Source organism: Mus pahari, chromosome 11 (genome assembly GCF_900095145.1).
Source record: "Mus pahari chromosome 11, PAHARI_EIJ_v1.1, whole genome shotgun sequence".
NCBI lineage: Eukaryota > Metazoa > Chordata > Mammalia > Rodentia > Muridae > Mus > Mus pahari.
In genome coordinates, this window is record NC_034600.1 from 59,491,172 (window position 1) to 59,506,975 (window position 15,804).

The following is a 15,804-nucleotide window of genomic DNA, read 5'->3' on the forward strand; positions in this document are numbered from 1 at the left end:
AGCGTAATTCTTCCTCTAAGTGTTACATGATAGGTCCTCCAGCTCTTGAAAAGCATGCTGGCTATCAAGCTCAGTGGCTGGTTTATTTCTGTGTTCCACTCTTTATAGTAAACCATCTTAAACCTTACAAAGAGCCCCAGGTTAGTCAGCTGTGCCACCTAGTATTACCTTATTTAAATAGCGAAGTCCTGTACCGCTCATCCAGATGTTTTTCTTTCAACCTTTGTGTACTTGATGTTTATGCTGTTGCTAAAATAGTATTTATGGAGGAGGCAAGGACAGTTAAAGGTGCTTGCTATTTGGTACAGTTTTTCAGCAACATAGAACCGTCTAACTGGACAAAAGGATTCCTCTTTTCTAGGGAGCAGGTGGGCATTTGGATATAAAAATATGGACTTAACTTATGAAAGAGATGGTTCTGAGGTGCACTTACTTGACAGGATTCCTGGCGGCGTCAGGATCCTGAGCTGCCACAGAGCCTATGGTCGTGTTTATCCGGGCATCCTCCCGTATCTGTAGGATATAGGCCAGTTTGCTGAAGACAGGGGGTTCGTCCACATCATCCACCACGATTCTCACCGTGGCCGAGTCTTTGAAGGGACCCAGGTAGAGAAATCGGGGTTCGACGTGGGGATTGGAGGCTTCCACCTTGAGGGTGTACACCTTCTTCTTCTCAAAATCCAAGAGCTACAGAAGAAAGGGAGGCAAGACACAGAGAGAGAGGCGAGGCAGAAGCCACTTTAGTGCAACTCTCGAACTAACGGATGCCGTCGGTCTGCTTCGGGAAATCAGCGCACATTAGAGCAATGTTGAACAGAGGCAGCAAAGGTGAGATTTATACCTCCAAGCCTTACATTGCCATAGTGTGTTAGGAGGAAAGCTATTACACAGGTTGTGAAGAACCAACTTTCAACCGTGGTAGAAATATGGCCTGAATGTCAACTTGTCACTGAAAAGTGGGTTTTCAGTTGCCAGGCGGGAATGAAACTGAAAGCAGGGATCTTTCTCAGCTTCGCTCTCTCTCTCCTTTAATCTACTTTTGTGTTTGCACAGAGGGGGTGGTCCAGGGCAGGCTGGCAACATGTAGGAGACTTTGTGCCAGGGGCTCTCACATCAGGCTTTATCCGCTAGGTGTTTAAAACTTGTCAATGCCTGGGAATCCACTCTTGCCTACTAAACCAAAATTTCCCTGGTGGACATGGTCATCTGTAACTTGAAACATCTTCAGGCATGTCTGAGTGTAGCCGGAATTGTGACCTGCAGATCAGATCTGTGACTCTCTCTTGCCCATTCAGACTAAATAGTTTTTTGTAGGAGTTAGTAAAATCTTTCTCTGAAATCCCCCCACAAGGGCACTGGGCTAATTACTTGCTAAAGAAGGCAACGATCCCCATTGTTAAAGACCTTTAGGAAAAGATTTTTTGCATCAGAAACATGGTGAACCCAAGTGCATAATGCTGACTTGTAGTTTTAGATACTATCATGACAAGGCTCGCTGGAAGCACTATTAATCAAGCCGTCCGTGAATGCGATTTAGTCGGCTAGGCAAAATTTCAGTTTGAATCTGATAAGGCACCGAGAAAATTAAAAAGGTTAATGCTCACTAATGGGCTTCCTAATCATATCAGGGTCTAAAACATCGGTCTGAAGTGTCACTTAAGCATGTTTTATTGTGTTTCCAGAGAATCAGACATGTTTGTAAGAGGGAAATTTTTCTTGTTATTTACATCTATCATGCTTACGTACCCCAGTAAGCCTCAGTGGGCTAAGGGACAGAAGAAGGCATTCTAATATACATGACAAAAGAGAAATCAATGAAAATTAACCTAAATCAATGCTTTTAGCCCCGAAGCACACAATGTGTTGGTTTTTAACCATGACCACACTTTGGTATAGAGCTCTGTGGTACCAGACAATTTTGAGAGGTGAAATAGCATACAGGCATGCTGGTGGAGATGGGGAGTCATGTGTAGTGCCCTCACTTGTTTGAATGTGTGATCTCCGTATAGTCTCTCTAATTCCCGTCACCTCGCTCCATGGTCACTAGCCTTTCCTTCCAAGCACAGTTCACAATTTGCAGGCACACACTCATTTATTGGATTCCTCATTCCTTGTTGATTCGGCCGTGGCCTATAGGTGCTAGGGCAGCAGTGATCATCTGCTGTAAGTGCCATCGCAAGGCCAGCAGCCACAGAAATGTGCCTCATTGTGTATTTTATTATTTATGCTATTTATTCTATTGCTTCTATGAATCCCATTTGTTTCTGTTATCCACTTAGAAGATTTTTTTTTTTAGTAGAAATTTATTGAAAGTCTAGATGTAGTAAATATATAAAAGTACTTTTAACTGGGAAAAGGCTTATAAAAAAGTGAGTAAAAGAAGAGTCTGAATAAATGTTTATAGGAGATGGTCTTTGTCCTTGGTAACTTGAGAGCCAGAGGGAAGTACTTCATGGTAAGACATCAAGAATTTCAGCATGTTCGCTATCTATGTAAATTGTACAGCACAGACCAATAGCCTCCTTTTCCCCCGCTAGACAATAATATTTAGAGTTGAATAAATTCAATAAAGAGCTGTGTTTACATCCCCCTCTCTCCTTTTCTATATGTGTATGCTTGTATGTGCATGCATGCATGTGTGTTTGCAAGTGCACCCATGTGCATGTGTGCATGTGTGTATGTGCGTGTGCATGCATGCATGTGTGTTTGCAAGTGCACCCATGTGCATGCGTGCATGTGTGTTTGCAAGTGCACCCATGTGCATGCGTGCATGTATGTATGTGTGTGTGCATGCATGCATGTGTGTTTGCAAGTGCACCCATGTGCATGTGTGCATGTGTGTATGTGCGTGTGCATGTGCATGTGTGTTTGCAAGTGCACCCATGTGCATGCGTGCATGTATGTATGTGCGTGTGCATGCATGCATGTGTGCTTGCAAGTGCACCCATGTGCATGTGTGCATGTGTGTGTGTGTGTATGTGCATGTGTGTTTGCAAGTGCACTCACGTGCATTCTGTATTTGTGTGTGGAGACCAGAAGTCACCATCATGTCTTCTGACACTGTGAGCCTTATTTCTGCTCGACCACCTCGCCAGCGAGAGTCTCTAAGCTCTGCCTCTTTTCCACCTCTCCTCCAGCACCCAAGTCACCACAAATGCCCCCATGCAAAGATCTCCTGTGGGTGCCAGGGACCTGGACTCTCTCTGCTCCTCGTGCTTGTACAAGCCCTTTACCCACAGGGCCGCCTCCTCCGCCCCAGGAGTTGTACCCAATACCCATATCAACGGCATTACCTTTTTGACAGTTATGATCCCTTCCTGGGTTTCCTGGTCGGTGATGACGTCAAACATATCGTGTCCCTCACCGTCTGTGATGCTGTACTCAATCTCCGCATTTTCTCCCACATCAGCATCACTGGCTTTGATCCGGCCAATTGGCGTTCCCGGTGGAGACGACTCGGGGGTCTTAAACTGGTATGTACCTGTCAATCACCAAACACACGAATGAGGCAGAGACTAGGAGATACTCTGTCGTAGTAAGCAGCCCACTCTTACCCACAGGGAGTACATTCCAAGATCCTAACCGCAAGTAGGGCTAAATACTGAATACAGAGTTTAGTTCACGTTAAGTACTCTATTTTGTTCTGTGTTGATTTTAATACATACATATCCTTGATAAAATTTAACATATAAACTGGGCATAACAACAGACTATCAGCAATAGTTTATTTCCTACTAGGAAAGGAGAGCAAGTATAACAATATAAGACAATATGTGTATTTTAAGTAATGTACTGTGGTTGACAACAAGTGGAGCCACAGAAAGCCCAGCCGTGGCTTGGGGAGACGGCTTTATGACCTCACTGTGGATGGAGACAGACCCATGCTTTCTTCAAAATAATGAACGCTATCCTAATCTCCTTACGTCTTTACTATCACGATAATTAGACTCCTCCTCCTATTTCATGGCCTGTCTCCTTGCAAATGGAGTGTTTTCTTCTTGTTCTGTAAACAAGCTTCCAAATTCATGGTGCCGTTTTGAGACGAAGCGGGAGAGGAGCATTTCAAAAGCCCCGCGAAGGTAAAATAGCACAAAGAATAGAACGCTTAACCTGGATGGACTTGAGATCAATTGCTATGTGTTCTTAATGGGGCTTTTTCTTGACCTTGCTAATACCAGCTGAAGGGGGAAGCGAAATATAGCAATTTGAAAAACTACCCAGCTAGTCATGTTTTGACTCACAATCAGAACTGGATCTAGATGCAGAGCTAGGGAGATGAGCCGTACACTGAACAATGGAGTTCTCCACTTTTTCCTTTGGTTAACTCATTATTAATTTCTGTATAGCATTTTCTCTCACACAGGCTTTTAACAGACATCCATATACACATATACATTTTGTCATATATAATTTTGTTTTTGAGACAGTTTAGATCAGGCTGGTCTAGAACCCACAGAAATCAGTTTGCCTCTGCCTCCAGACTTCTGCGATTAAAGGTGGTTGCCATCACACCTGTCAGCATACTTATGTTTTTAGTTCTAATACTTTGTGGATGACGATGCTTGTTTTTAGTATCCTCAAGTTACAAAATTAGTTTAAAGACCAAAATTGTGAGTTTCAGCTTAGATCTGACTGTCTTACAGGCTATGTTCTTAGAGGGTGTGTGTGTGAATATATGTGGGGTGTGTGCATAAAAATAAAAATTATCCTAGCGTTGGTGGTAAAGTGGTTAGCATAGCTGCCTTCTAAAATTTAATCTATTCTTATCTGTTATAATTTTCCAATTACTCATACATGACTTTGGAAAAGCAAAAAACAAAAAAACCTCTGGACTGTGGAACCATTGAAGTATAGGTCTCCAGTGGAGCAAATTCCCTGAGTATTGGTAAAATAACAGAATAGATTAAGGATTTATCTAAATTGTTCTGCATTCTCTTCCCCCTTACTTTGGCACATGGTCTTACAGCAGGTAACAGGCTATGTAAGGAAAGAAAAGGACAAGGCTTCCGTGGGGCCAAGTACCTCAGACCCTTGTGTTATCCTCCCCAGGGGAGGGTGCTGACAACCTGTTTTCACATCAGGACCTTGTGGAGGAGGAGTTTTAGGGCTCAGACCTTTCCTTCTGCCTATGTCACAAACTGTTAGCTGTTCTGTATTTGGAGCCAGCTGATTATATACTGGGAGAATAAAAAGACGGAACTGTTTTCTATTGATCATTTGGCTCTCCCTTGTAAAGGAGACTAGCTGGTTATCTTTTAAAAGATGTCACAGTAGAGTAGATGGGTTTTCTTTTCCCTCCAGATCTCCTTTCCTTCTTTCTTCTCCCCTCTCCTCCTCTCTTATTCCCCCTCCCTTCCTTCTACTTATTTTGAAAGATTTATGATTTTTTTATTATTATTTTTATTTGTCTGCATGTGCGTATGCCTGAGTGCCTGTATGCTATGTGTGTGCAGGTGGCCTTGGAGACTAGAAGAGGGTGTGGTATCCCTTGGTGCATGACTGACAGGCAATTGGGAAGATCCATGGAAACCTGGATTCTCTGGAAGAACATTGAGAAGTCTTACCCAATTGCTGAGCCATCATGTTAGTTCCCTACTTTTGAAAAATGGGGTCTTTTTAGTCTGGCCTGGAATTCTTTATAGAGCCCAAGTCTGGAAGCTACCACTGCTGTCCAAGTGCTAAGATTATATGCGTGAGTCACTATATCCAGCTATATTTTCTACTTAATGATTCAGATAACTTTTTAGGGGGAATATGGTCACAAAGACATCTATTTTTGAAGGAAAAATTGCATCACAACCACTTCCCACTTGGGAAGTCTAGCATGACACTTGAGAGGAAGGCAGTATTCATGGATGTTGTTTTCCCTTCTCACATGAGCATGACAGCCAATGGTATCTGAGATTCTATTCAGTATCTCATTTAACCACAACATAGAAAACCCTTTATGACCACAAATAGGCTAAGCACATAGCAACTTCTATAGCTATATTTTTTAGAAATAGGGAAATGATAAATCCTTTCCTTGCAAAGCTTTGTGAGCTTTTAACAGCGATGACATGCCTGATTAAGTTCACAGAAGCATAAAGTCCACTTTCCCAACCAATAGCAGCATGCTGGTATGCATATGCTTTGCTCAAGCAAGTATATAAAGAGAGAGAAAGCAGCTATGTTGCTTTTACAACCATGGCCATATCAGGAATCACTCTGCTAATTACCAGTGGCAGAGCATGAAAGTGTTCACACTTCCCGAGAGTAAGTGGTGTTTTCAACTCATTTAAATAATTTTAATAAAAGTGCCAGTTCTTCCTAAGTCCAGTGACTTTGACAGCAGTGCCAACAATGAAAATATACTTAGAGTTAAAATTTTACAAAAAATAAAGCATATTGGAGAAAGCCGTTCAATCAAATGTCCCTACTCTGGGGGAAACGGGGTGGGTTGTCATTGACATCTGTCAGCGTGATGTTCACGGTCGTAGTCCCCGACAGTCCTCCCATCTGGCCGCCCATGTCCTTGGCCTGAATCACCACTTGGTACTGTTCTCTGTTTTCTCGATCCATGTTGAGCAAGGCTGTCTTGATGATACCTACGGATGTGAAATTGAAATTCAGGAGTGGAAGGAGAGGCATTAACAGTATTTTATGGAATCATTTATTTATGCAAACAAATGTAGACTGTCATCCACAATATGCAAAACACTATGCAGATGTCACTGTGATATAAAGATGATTACACGCAGCCTTTCTACTGAAGGAAATTACAATCACACAGGGGGAGAGATACTCATTAAAAAGCCTGTATTACAAGGAGAATGAGAACAAGTACAAGGCAAAGCCCGAGCAAGAGAGACTGCGAGGAATGCGATGTAGGTGTCATAGGATGACATCGTAAAGTATGACTGCCATGTGGCATAAGAGGATGTACCACACATGCTGTTCAGTCCAGAGCATTGAGGTGTACTCTGAGCAGATCAGAAAGCCATATGCCTGAGCTGACACCAGAGTTTCACATTATCAACTTGGCTGATTGCTCCTCAGGACTATGTACTGTAATGAATGTTCTGTGGGTTTTATAAACCACAAAACTATGTGCTAAGGAAAATGGCCTTAGGTCCCTCCCAGTTATGATCTTGTGTGATCCTTGAGAATTTGGGGTTTCTTACAGAGGATGCGAACATCAATTCAACTAATCCCTACAGTAACCAACGTTTTGAAGATAGGTTAAAGTTATCTCTACCATTAGGCAGTTAGATAACGACTAGAAAGAATCTCTCAAAGTTGGCCTAATCTCTGTAGAGTGTTTATGCTTAAATTAACTTTCTTTTAAAAATCACCAGAGTAGGCTCTGTAGCCCTCTCTGCTCTCACATTCTCAAGCTTAACCACTAATGAAGCTGAAAATATCTTTTCTTCCCTTTTAGCAAGAATGCCTCAGACAACAGGTCAATTTCATTCCCATAGTCTTGGCTTCAAGGAGCAGCCGCTTTCTCTTCTCCAAATAATAGTTGTTCTCTATTTAAACACAGGAAATCACCTTAGCCTTTTGTCCTATAAGTAGAATAATTCTAATTTTTCTTTCTCATTGTTTTCAACTCACCGTTTTCCTCTCTCCTTGGGATTCTTTCCAGGTTCATTCACCTTTTAACACATAAATTCTAGCTGGGCGTAGTAACCCAGAAAAGCTCTGACTTAAAATAAAGGATGTTTGAAAAAAAAAAAAAACCATGAAAGGAACCTGGTTCGAAATATGTATAGAATCCACCGTATGATACAAATACTGAAAAATAAACCACCAGATATCATGGTTCTTTTGACAGAGGTGCTTTTGTAGTCTGTATTCGATGGCACACTTGTGCTCCATATTGTGGAGAGGCCTCGGCACCTACGTGCTATTTATAGCTCAGCAAGCACACACTGTCAAGGGTTGGTTTGTTCAACTTAACCCTCTCTCAGGCCACATGACCCTGGAGAACAAGGTTGATATCAACAAACTTGACCAAGGATTTCAAAAAGCGTCCGAACTCCAAACATCCACAAAATGTGAGAAGACAGCATTAGATGATAATGAGAGAAACATAGGCATTGCAGCTCCCAGACACACGTCCGGCCACTTGACCAGAGGGCAGGACTGAGCCCCAGAATGACAGTCTGCCTTTGTGACTCTCCTTCTCTGCCCTGTGATCTGCTGGCTGGAGAGGAGATAGAAGACTTTTGGTTTTTTGGTTTTTTTTTTTTTTTTTTGGATGTTAATCAACTGTCTTCTCAGATTGCCAGCTCTCTGAATAAAGCAGTTTTAAAGATTCAGTCCCTGTCTCTTCTCTTTGGCATCTGTGACGGGCAACAACGAATCCAGCATTCCAGTTAGACTTAGCAGGGCAAAAAGAATTTTTTTAAATAAGATGATGTAAACAAGATTCCATAAGGCGAGCTGATTTGTTGGACTGAGATGCAGGACTGGATAGGGTAGGCCAAGACATCAGAAAGAGTAGTCCAGAATCTTAATGGTGTGACAGATCTATGGTTCAGTTCTTGCTCATGCTCTAAGCAGGCAAGCAGGGATCTCTATTCATAATAACACTCTGGCATACGGGCTGAGACCCTGTCTCAACAAGGGTTTCCATGATCACTGTGGCCAGGGGAAGGGAAGGCGACGAATTGTGCACAACTCTGCTTAGAAGTGACTTGTTTCACTGCCACGTTATATTTGTGCAAATGTGTCCCACGGCTATACCTAGCTTCAGAACAGGAGAGAGGTATGGTACCACCAAGTAACTAGAAAAAGAGGAAGAAGGATTCAGGATGTCTGTGAAGAGCTTTGGCCACTCTCAGAAAGGGTAACTCTTTCTCACCTTCATGCCAGACTGGATGGGGAAAACAAAACAAAACAAAACAAAACAAAAACAGAAAGGAATGATTCTATCCTATATGTATGGCGTGAAAGACTCATTGTTGTATTTATTTTTAGAATGATCTGGATGTCACATTTACAAATAAATCATTAGAGTTTGGCAGAGGCACGAGGAAAATCCAATCATGCTGATTGTTCTTTTATTAAACGATATGCTAGCTCAGCTGAGCGCGTCAGTTAAAATTACAGAACATCGACGAGGAGATGAGGAAAGTATTCCAACCTGTTTCCGACTCCACTGAAAAATAGGGCTGTCCCTGCAGGATGCTGTAGACGACTTTAGCACTGTTCCCATACGTTGGGTCATCAGCATCAGTCGCCGTGACTTGGACCACAAATGTGCCTGCAATGACAAAGATGTGATGAAAACAAAGAAGGGTCATCATGACACTTGATGCATGTGCATGTGAAGAAAGCAGGCTCTTAACTGAAAAGAATTAAATTACATTTCAGTGTGTGTGTGTGTGTGTGTGTGTGTGTGTGTGTGTATTTGTGTGCATGTGATGGCTCACACTTGCCACTGTGCATGGAGGCCAGAGGGCAACATGTAGAAATCATTTCTTTCTTTCCATCACGTGATTTGTGAAGATCAAATGTAGGTCATCAGTCTTGGAAGCAAATACCTTTACACTCCGAGACATCCTGTTAGGTTGGTTAGTGTTTTGTTAACTTGACACATCCCAGAATTACCAGGGAAGTGGGAACCTCAATTTAATTGTCTCTGTTGGATTGGCCTGAGGTATGTCTATAGGGCATACGCTTGATTGGCGGTTGACTGTGGACTGTGCAAGCCCTGGGCAAGAGATTCTGCACTTGTATAAGAGAGCAAGCAGTGGAGGGCAAGCCAGGGAGTGTCACTCCTCTATGTCTCTGCTCCAGTCCCTGCCTCCAGGTTCCCATATCGGTTTCCTTTGATGACAGACAGTAACCTGAAAGTCACAGTCTTTTGTCACAGCAATATAAAGTCTAGCTAGAATGCCAGCTTCCATGACAAAGGAGTGGAGAACCACAGCACAATATATGTTGCTAGGAAGCCATTGATCCTTGAATGGAAAGGGATGAGAGTCACATCAATGGATGCTGTATGGACTAGGTTAAAAAAGAAGAGCAGCCTTGGGTAGAGGTGGGTCCTACCCATCTCCTGTGATGGACTATGATGTGACTGGACCCTTGCAGCAAGGGTCCTTTCAAGTTACCTAGGATGAAGGTAGGTTCCCAGAGGCAATCAGCCTCTTGAATTGCTTGGTCCACAGGACTTCTGTTAGGTATTGTCTAGTGGGTGGCCAGTTGAAATCTTGGTAGAAATCCTATATGCTCTTTGTCTTGGACAGCAGTGTGGCATATGAAGCCACAAACGTAGCAGCTGTTGTGATGTTATATATGCCAGCCTGCGGACAAAGCTGAATAGGACAGAAGCCGACCAGGAAGCTATGATCCAGATCCAATTTGTCCAAAGCTCACTCTGCTTTAAATATCATGACCAGCAGATAGCTTCTTTGTTTAAACTAGTTCAAATATCTGATAATTCCAAGAGGTTGAATGATTTTGAACTTTTAAATGGTAGTTTAGACTATATAAAGAATTAAGACTGGCGGTAGAGTGCATGTAGAAGCTCCAGGTTCAATCCTTCAACTTCAAATAAACCAGGTATATGACATACACCTGTAATCCCAACCCTCACGATGATGGAGATCAGAGGATCAGAAGTTCAAGGTCATCCTATGCTACAATTTGAGTTCAAAGTTAGCCTTGGCTACACATTTCAAGACATGAAAACAAAGTAAAACAAAAATTAGTTGATTGAAATATTACACTATAAACATCTGATAGATTAATTTCAAATTATTAAAATGGAATGTATGAAGGAAGCTATAGTGTACTAGTCTGGTATTCTTATTTTGGGGGACCCTTACCTAAGAACTTTGGAAATATCACTACCCTCCTTAAAGGCCATGTAAATTTCATGCGTGTGAGAAGTTCCATAGGACCCTCTGGTTAAGGGCACACTATGGCTGTCTTTTGACATTCCTAGCTGATAAGCAGTGGCTGTCTGGTCTTTGAAAAAGGGCAGGGAAGTTCCATGCAGAGACTATGGGAATTTTAAAATTGCCTTTGTAATATCTAACCATTTCATTTATTAAACAAATAGAATGCACTGTGTGAGAGTTGGATGTGTTGACTCTCATTGTATTGTGCTGGGACTTGAGACACAATACCCACCCTTGCAACTTGGCAGGTTAAGTGGCCAGAGTGAGAGCCTCCTGTGATTTCAGAGGGAGACTTAATGGAAGTTAGCAAACACCCAAGCTCTTATTTGCATTAATATAAGTTCTGCCTGCCTTTGGAATGTGAGTTTCTGATGTTCTAAGCACCCATTAGAGGCAGCTACCGCAGGAAGGGCTCCACGCCTGTTTTCTTATTTAATCCTCATGATTATCCTTCAGAGTAGACATTTATTATTTATTTCTGTAGATGCAGAATTGGAAGATCAAAGAAATCGGAATCAGATAAATCAAATAATTTGCCCAGGGCTACACTGCTGGCTATTAGTGGAGACAGTTTCAAGTTAGGTACTCTGGGTAGCACAGTTCTCCTTAACCCTTTGCTGGTGCCCCATCACCTCTACACACAGTTTTTAAAAGACTCCTTTGTCTATGCCAATAATGACTTACAATAATGATGGATATCAATATTACCGTGCATGTGTGCAAATTCTCTAGACATATATTTTGGGCTTTTCTTCAAATATTTGTAATGCATATTTAATTCTTCCCTGGCTTCAAAAGTGAGTGACATTGCAAGGTGGGCGTAGGCCAGCAGATCTCAATACAGTTGCTCTGGGTGGTGCAGGTGACAAAGAGAGCTGTCCTTTAATTCTTCCTTAAAAAATCAAAACCAAAAACCAAAAAAAAAAAAAAAACTGCCTACAAGGAAAATATTCTCCAGCCCATGCCAAAAAAAAAAAAAAAAAAAAAAAAAAATCTTTAAAAATAATCCTAAGTCCCTTCTTTGCTCTGATGATGGCTTCCAGATTTTTTCTAACAGAACAGAGCAGCCTCAAATAAGACAATTTCTTCCTGACCTGGGGGGTGGGAGTGGGGGTGGGGGTGGGGATGGGGGTGAGGATGAAACTTTATAGTCACTTCCCCAGATTGAATAGTTTCCAAATCTTGCACCTCTGAGCTCCAATTGATGTGACCACAGAAAAGTTATTCTGTAACTTTAGCCCTTTTGAAGTTGGCAGAGAGAACAAAAACAACCTTTCACTTTAGGAGCTTGGAGCTGAGTAGCTGTCTCCCATGAAATAGTCTAAAGCTTCTAAGAGCGGTATCAATCGAACTTTCTCCTGCCTTCTAAACCCTGTTTACTTTCTTCTAGCTTAAACAAATTTAATCCACACAAATTAAACTTAAAATTGCTAGTGAACTTGTGCATAAAATATTAATCCTCTGTATTAAATCTCACGGACGTCTCTACCATCTGTGTGTTGTTTGCGGATCAGAAGGAAAAGCTTTCTTTAAGTCTTTCTCTCAAATTCACTGTTACTTGATACAACTGCCAGTATTTTTTGTTGTTGCTGTTTATTAAAGAAATTTCTTGTGTGTGTGTGTGTGTGTGTGTGTGTGTGTGTGTGTGTTTGTGTGTGTGTGAGTGCCACGGGATGGCTGTGGTGGTCAGAGGGCGTGTTTATAGAGTCTGTTCTCTTATACTTTCACATGGGTCTGGTTTTGAACTCAGGTCATCAGACTTTTGAGGTAAGTGCCTTTACCTGCTGAGTCATCATTCTGGCCCTGTCAGCATTTTCGAGACTGGACTGTAAATGCAGGCTTTTATTTATTTATTTTTTTTATAACTGGGAAGATTCCCCGGACTAATCGTGATGTTGACTGAGAGCACTAGAGGAGGCTGCTGTCTCTCAGTCCAAGGAACAATGGGAGAGAGAGCAGATGAGACTGTCTTGCTCACCCCAGTCTCTTCCCATGCTTTGATAACCTTATCATTACAGGAAATAGGAAAGAGCGTTTTCTTACAGTAGTCATAAGACTAGGGGGACATTAGACAATGAGGTGTACTTTTGAGAAGGACAGGTGGAGGTTTTGGGATTTGGTTTCTAAATTCTTTCAATTCATTACATTTGGCTCCAGGTTCTTCCCCTGGTGGGTGTGGAGACCCCACTCTGCTGAACTCTCGTCTCACTCACCAACATCAGCCATCTCTGGGACTGTGGCAGTGTAAACATCCTTGGTGAATATTGGCTCATTGTCATTGATGTCATGGATCTTGATGATGAATTCAGACTCAGGCTCGACGGGTCTCCCTGTCCTTCTGTTGACAGCTTGAGCTCGAAGGATGTAAACAGGTTTTCCTTCCCTGTCCAGCCTCTTGGTGGCCTGTATGTCGCCTGTGTTCTCATTGATAATGAAGAGATCGCCCGCTCCATCTCCTGAAAGGATATATTTAAGTGATCCATCTCCTCTATCCTGGTCTGAATGTAACTAGTGTAGGGGAAAAAAAAAATTGAAGAGAGTAAAAGTCAAGCTCTTGATCCTGAACTGCTTTGTCCTCACCATGCAGTCTATGTTAACTGTTCATCATCCCACATTCAATAGCTGGTTATTCTAAACTCCTTACATAACCCTTCAACAGAGAACACCACTCAATGAACGCATCCCTTTATCATAGAATTTTCTAGATTGAAATAGAAAATTTCACACTCGTTCCTATTTTTAGTAATAGAAAACTAAAGACAGAAGAAAACTGAGATGCCCAAGAACATTGCCGTTTGACTGGATGCATCTTTTCACCATTGAGATCAGAGCACTGGTCACTGTACACACACAAACATTCTTCCAGGGCTCTACTGCTTAGAAAGCCTTTGGTATTTGCATGAGAGGCATCTGGATTTAGTCTGCTTTTTGGTGAATTAATGAAGCTAGGTGGTCACCTTGGGCCAGGGAGATTATAATTAATTTTCTGGGAAGAAGTGATGTTTGTTTCTGTGGCTGTCTAGTTCAATTTAAAGCATCCAAGAGATGTCTTCAGCACTGCTTGCAACAGTGCCCAGAGACCAACTCACTGGCCAGTCCATCAGTTCCTTGCAACAATGGCGTCTGGCATTCGGATTTTAGTAGGAAATAGGAAAAGACCTTCTGATATGCAGAGACAGCCTAAAGTTGAAACTGTCTGCCTTATGAGGGAGTGAGACCTGACTGCCCCTGCTCCCTGGCTCTTGAAAGGAATCAAGCAGTGCGTGATGGAGATTCACTGTCAGTGAAATGGTCCGGAGAAAAGTATAGAATTAAGTGAATGCCCAGATGCTGTAAGAGTGGAAGGTGATGACCCTATGCCGGAGAAGTAGTTTCTGTTTCCTAACCCAAGGATCCCCTGTCATGGTTGAGTTCCTAAATTCTTTTCCCTCCATCTAGCAAGAGTTTAGATCTCCCAGCAATCTGACTCCAGTGACAGATTTTCAGAACACTGTTTGTTGTTGAGGATGACCATATAACAGCCCGAGTCACAGGCATCAGTGATGACAGACATGTCAGTTACAGCAGGACCTCCGTACAGTCTTTCAAACAGAAGAGCTGGGTGACAACTGTTAATCATAATAGGCAAACACCTGTAGGCTCTGGTTGATATCCCATGAAAGGCTCTGGGGGGCTTCCAGACCAGCAGTTTGCAGCCCTCCTAATGCTGTGACACCTCATGTTATAGTGACCCTCCAACCATAAAATTATTTTCATTACTACTTAATAACTGTAATTTTTCTACTGTTATGAATAGTAATAAAAATATCTATTTTCAGGTGGTCTCAGGTATCCCCTGTGAAAGGCTTATTTGACCCCTCAAAGTGGTTGTGACCCACAGGTTGAGAAGCTATGTTCTAGTGTATCCTCAGATGGACAATCAGAGAAGGATCTGAGATGATGAGCCAAGCAGTTACCTGAGGGTGTGCTCCGTGGAGTATCTGCTACTCAGGCACAGAGGGGAAAGGGCTCTGGGGTCCTGTATATTTGGGAGATACTTAATCTGTCTCTTTCTACAAATCCCCTCCTGATGGATGAAAAGCTCCAAGGGTCTGCATTTCAGACTTTATGTGGCATGACTTTGTTTAACATGGCTCTCCGAAGTTTTAGTGTTCAAGGCAATATTTTTGGGTACGACCCATTGACATTCCCGGAAAGCTTTCTTTGTAATCCTGAGTATCTTTAACCCATCACTGTAGAAACAGGAGGCCCAAAGTTCCAATTTATGTAGTGTTTCAAAATCACACCCGGCTCAAGTGTGTCAAAGATGAGAATCTGGCAGCAGGAAGGAGCCCTGTAGAGTACTTGGTGCAATGTCCTCATTTCTGGAGGCGGAAAGGCTATGTCCAGTGGCACACAGCTACACTGAGTTAATCACTGAATTTGAGAATGAGAATATTACTCGTACAATTAGTAGCTTTGAAAGCAATTTGGCAGAAATAATGGAAGATAAATGCGAACAGGGAGGAAATTGCTTAGAAGTGAGACAAATGCAGTAAGAAATGTAAAAGAGGAACACTCTATGATTTATGAAATGTGATACGCCAAGGAAATACTGAAACCACCCTGACAGAGGAAGTCACTAGGGAAAACTTAACTCTCCGTTGACAGGTTCTAATGACTGAAGAGCACTCTTAAAAAGCCATTTCATTAACTCATGAGTTAAGCAAGCACCACTGTTGCCCTTCGGATGCGTGTTCCTGGGCAGCCGTGGTCAGCAGCTGGGGTTAGCAGCTGGGTACAGCATGTGGGACGTACATCTGAGTCTTAAGTACAGGTCACGTTCACTGTGTCCCTCATCAGGTGTGAGACCACAGTGGAGCCAATTAACCTCCCCAGCCAGGACCCTTATCAGTAAGATGAGGTTAAT

At 42.4% G+C, this 15,804-nt stretch overlaps 1 protein-coding gene across 4 annotated transcripts in view; it reads right to left on the bottom strand.

The window, feature by feature from the left end:
- The window catches only part of Cdh6 (cadherin 6), a 133,786-nt gene that overhangs the window by 17,884 nt on the left and 100,098 nt on the right, over window positions 1–15,804 (bottom strand). For 3 of the 4 annotated variants that reach the window (XM_021208187.2, XM_029544046.1, XM_029544047.1), the window contains exons 3-7: window positions 13,109–13,403; window positions 9,131–9,250; window positions 6,420–6,587; window positions 3,294–3,481; window positions 434–687 (exon numbers count right to left, since the gene is read on the bottom strand). In XM_021208187.2, coding sequence (XP_021063846.1) covers window positions 434–687; window positions 3,294–3,481; window positions 6,420–6,587; window positions 9,131–9,250; window positions 13,109–13,403 — 1,025 coding nt within the window. The remainder of the gene's footprint in view (window positions 1–433; window positions 688–3,293; window positions 3,482–6,419; window positions 6,588–9,130; window positions 9,251–13,108; window positions 13,404–15,804) is intronic. The other variant, XM_029544048.1, reaches the window with a different exon arrangement.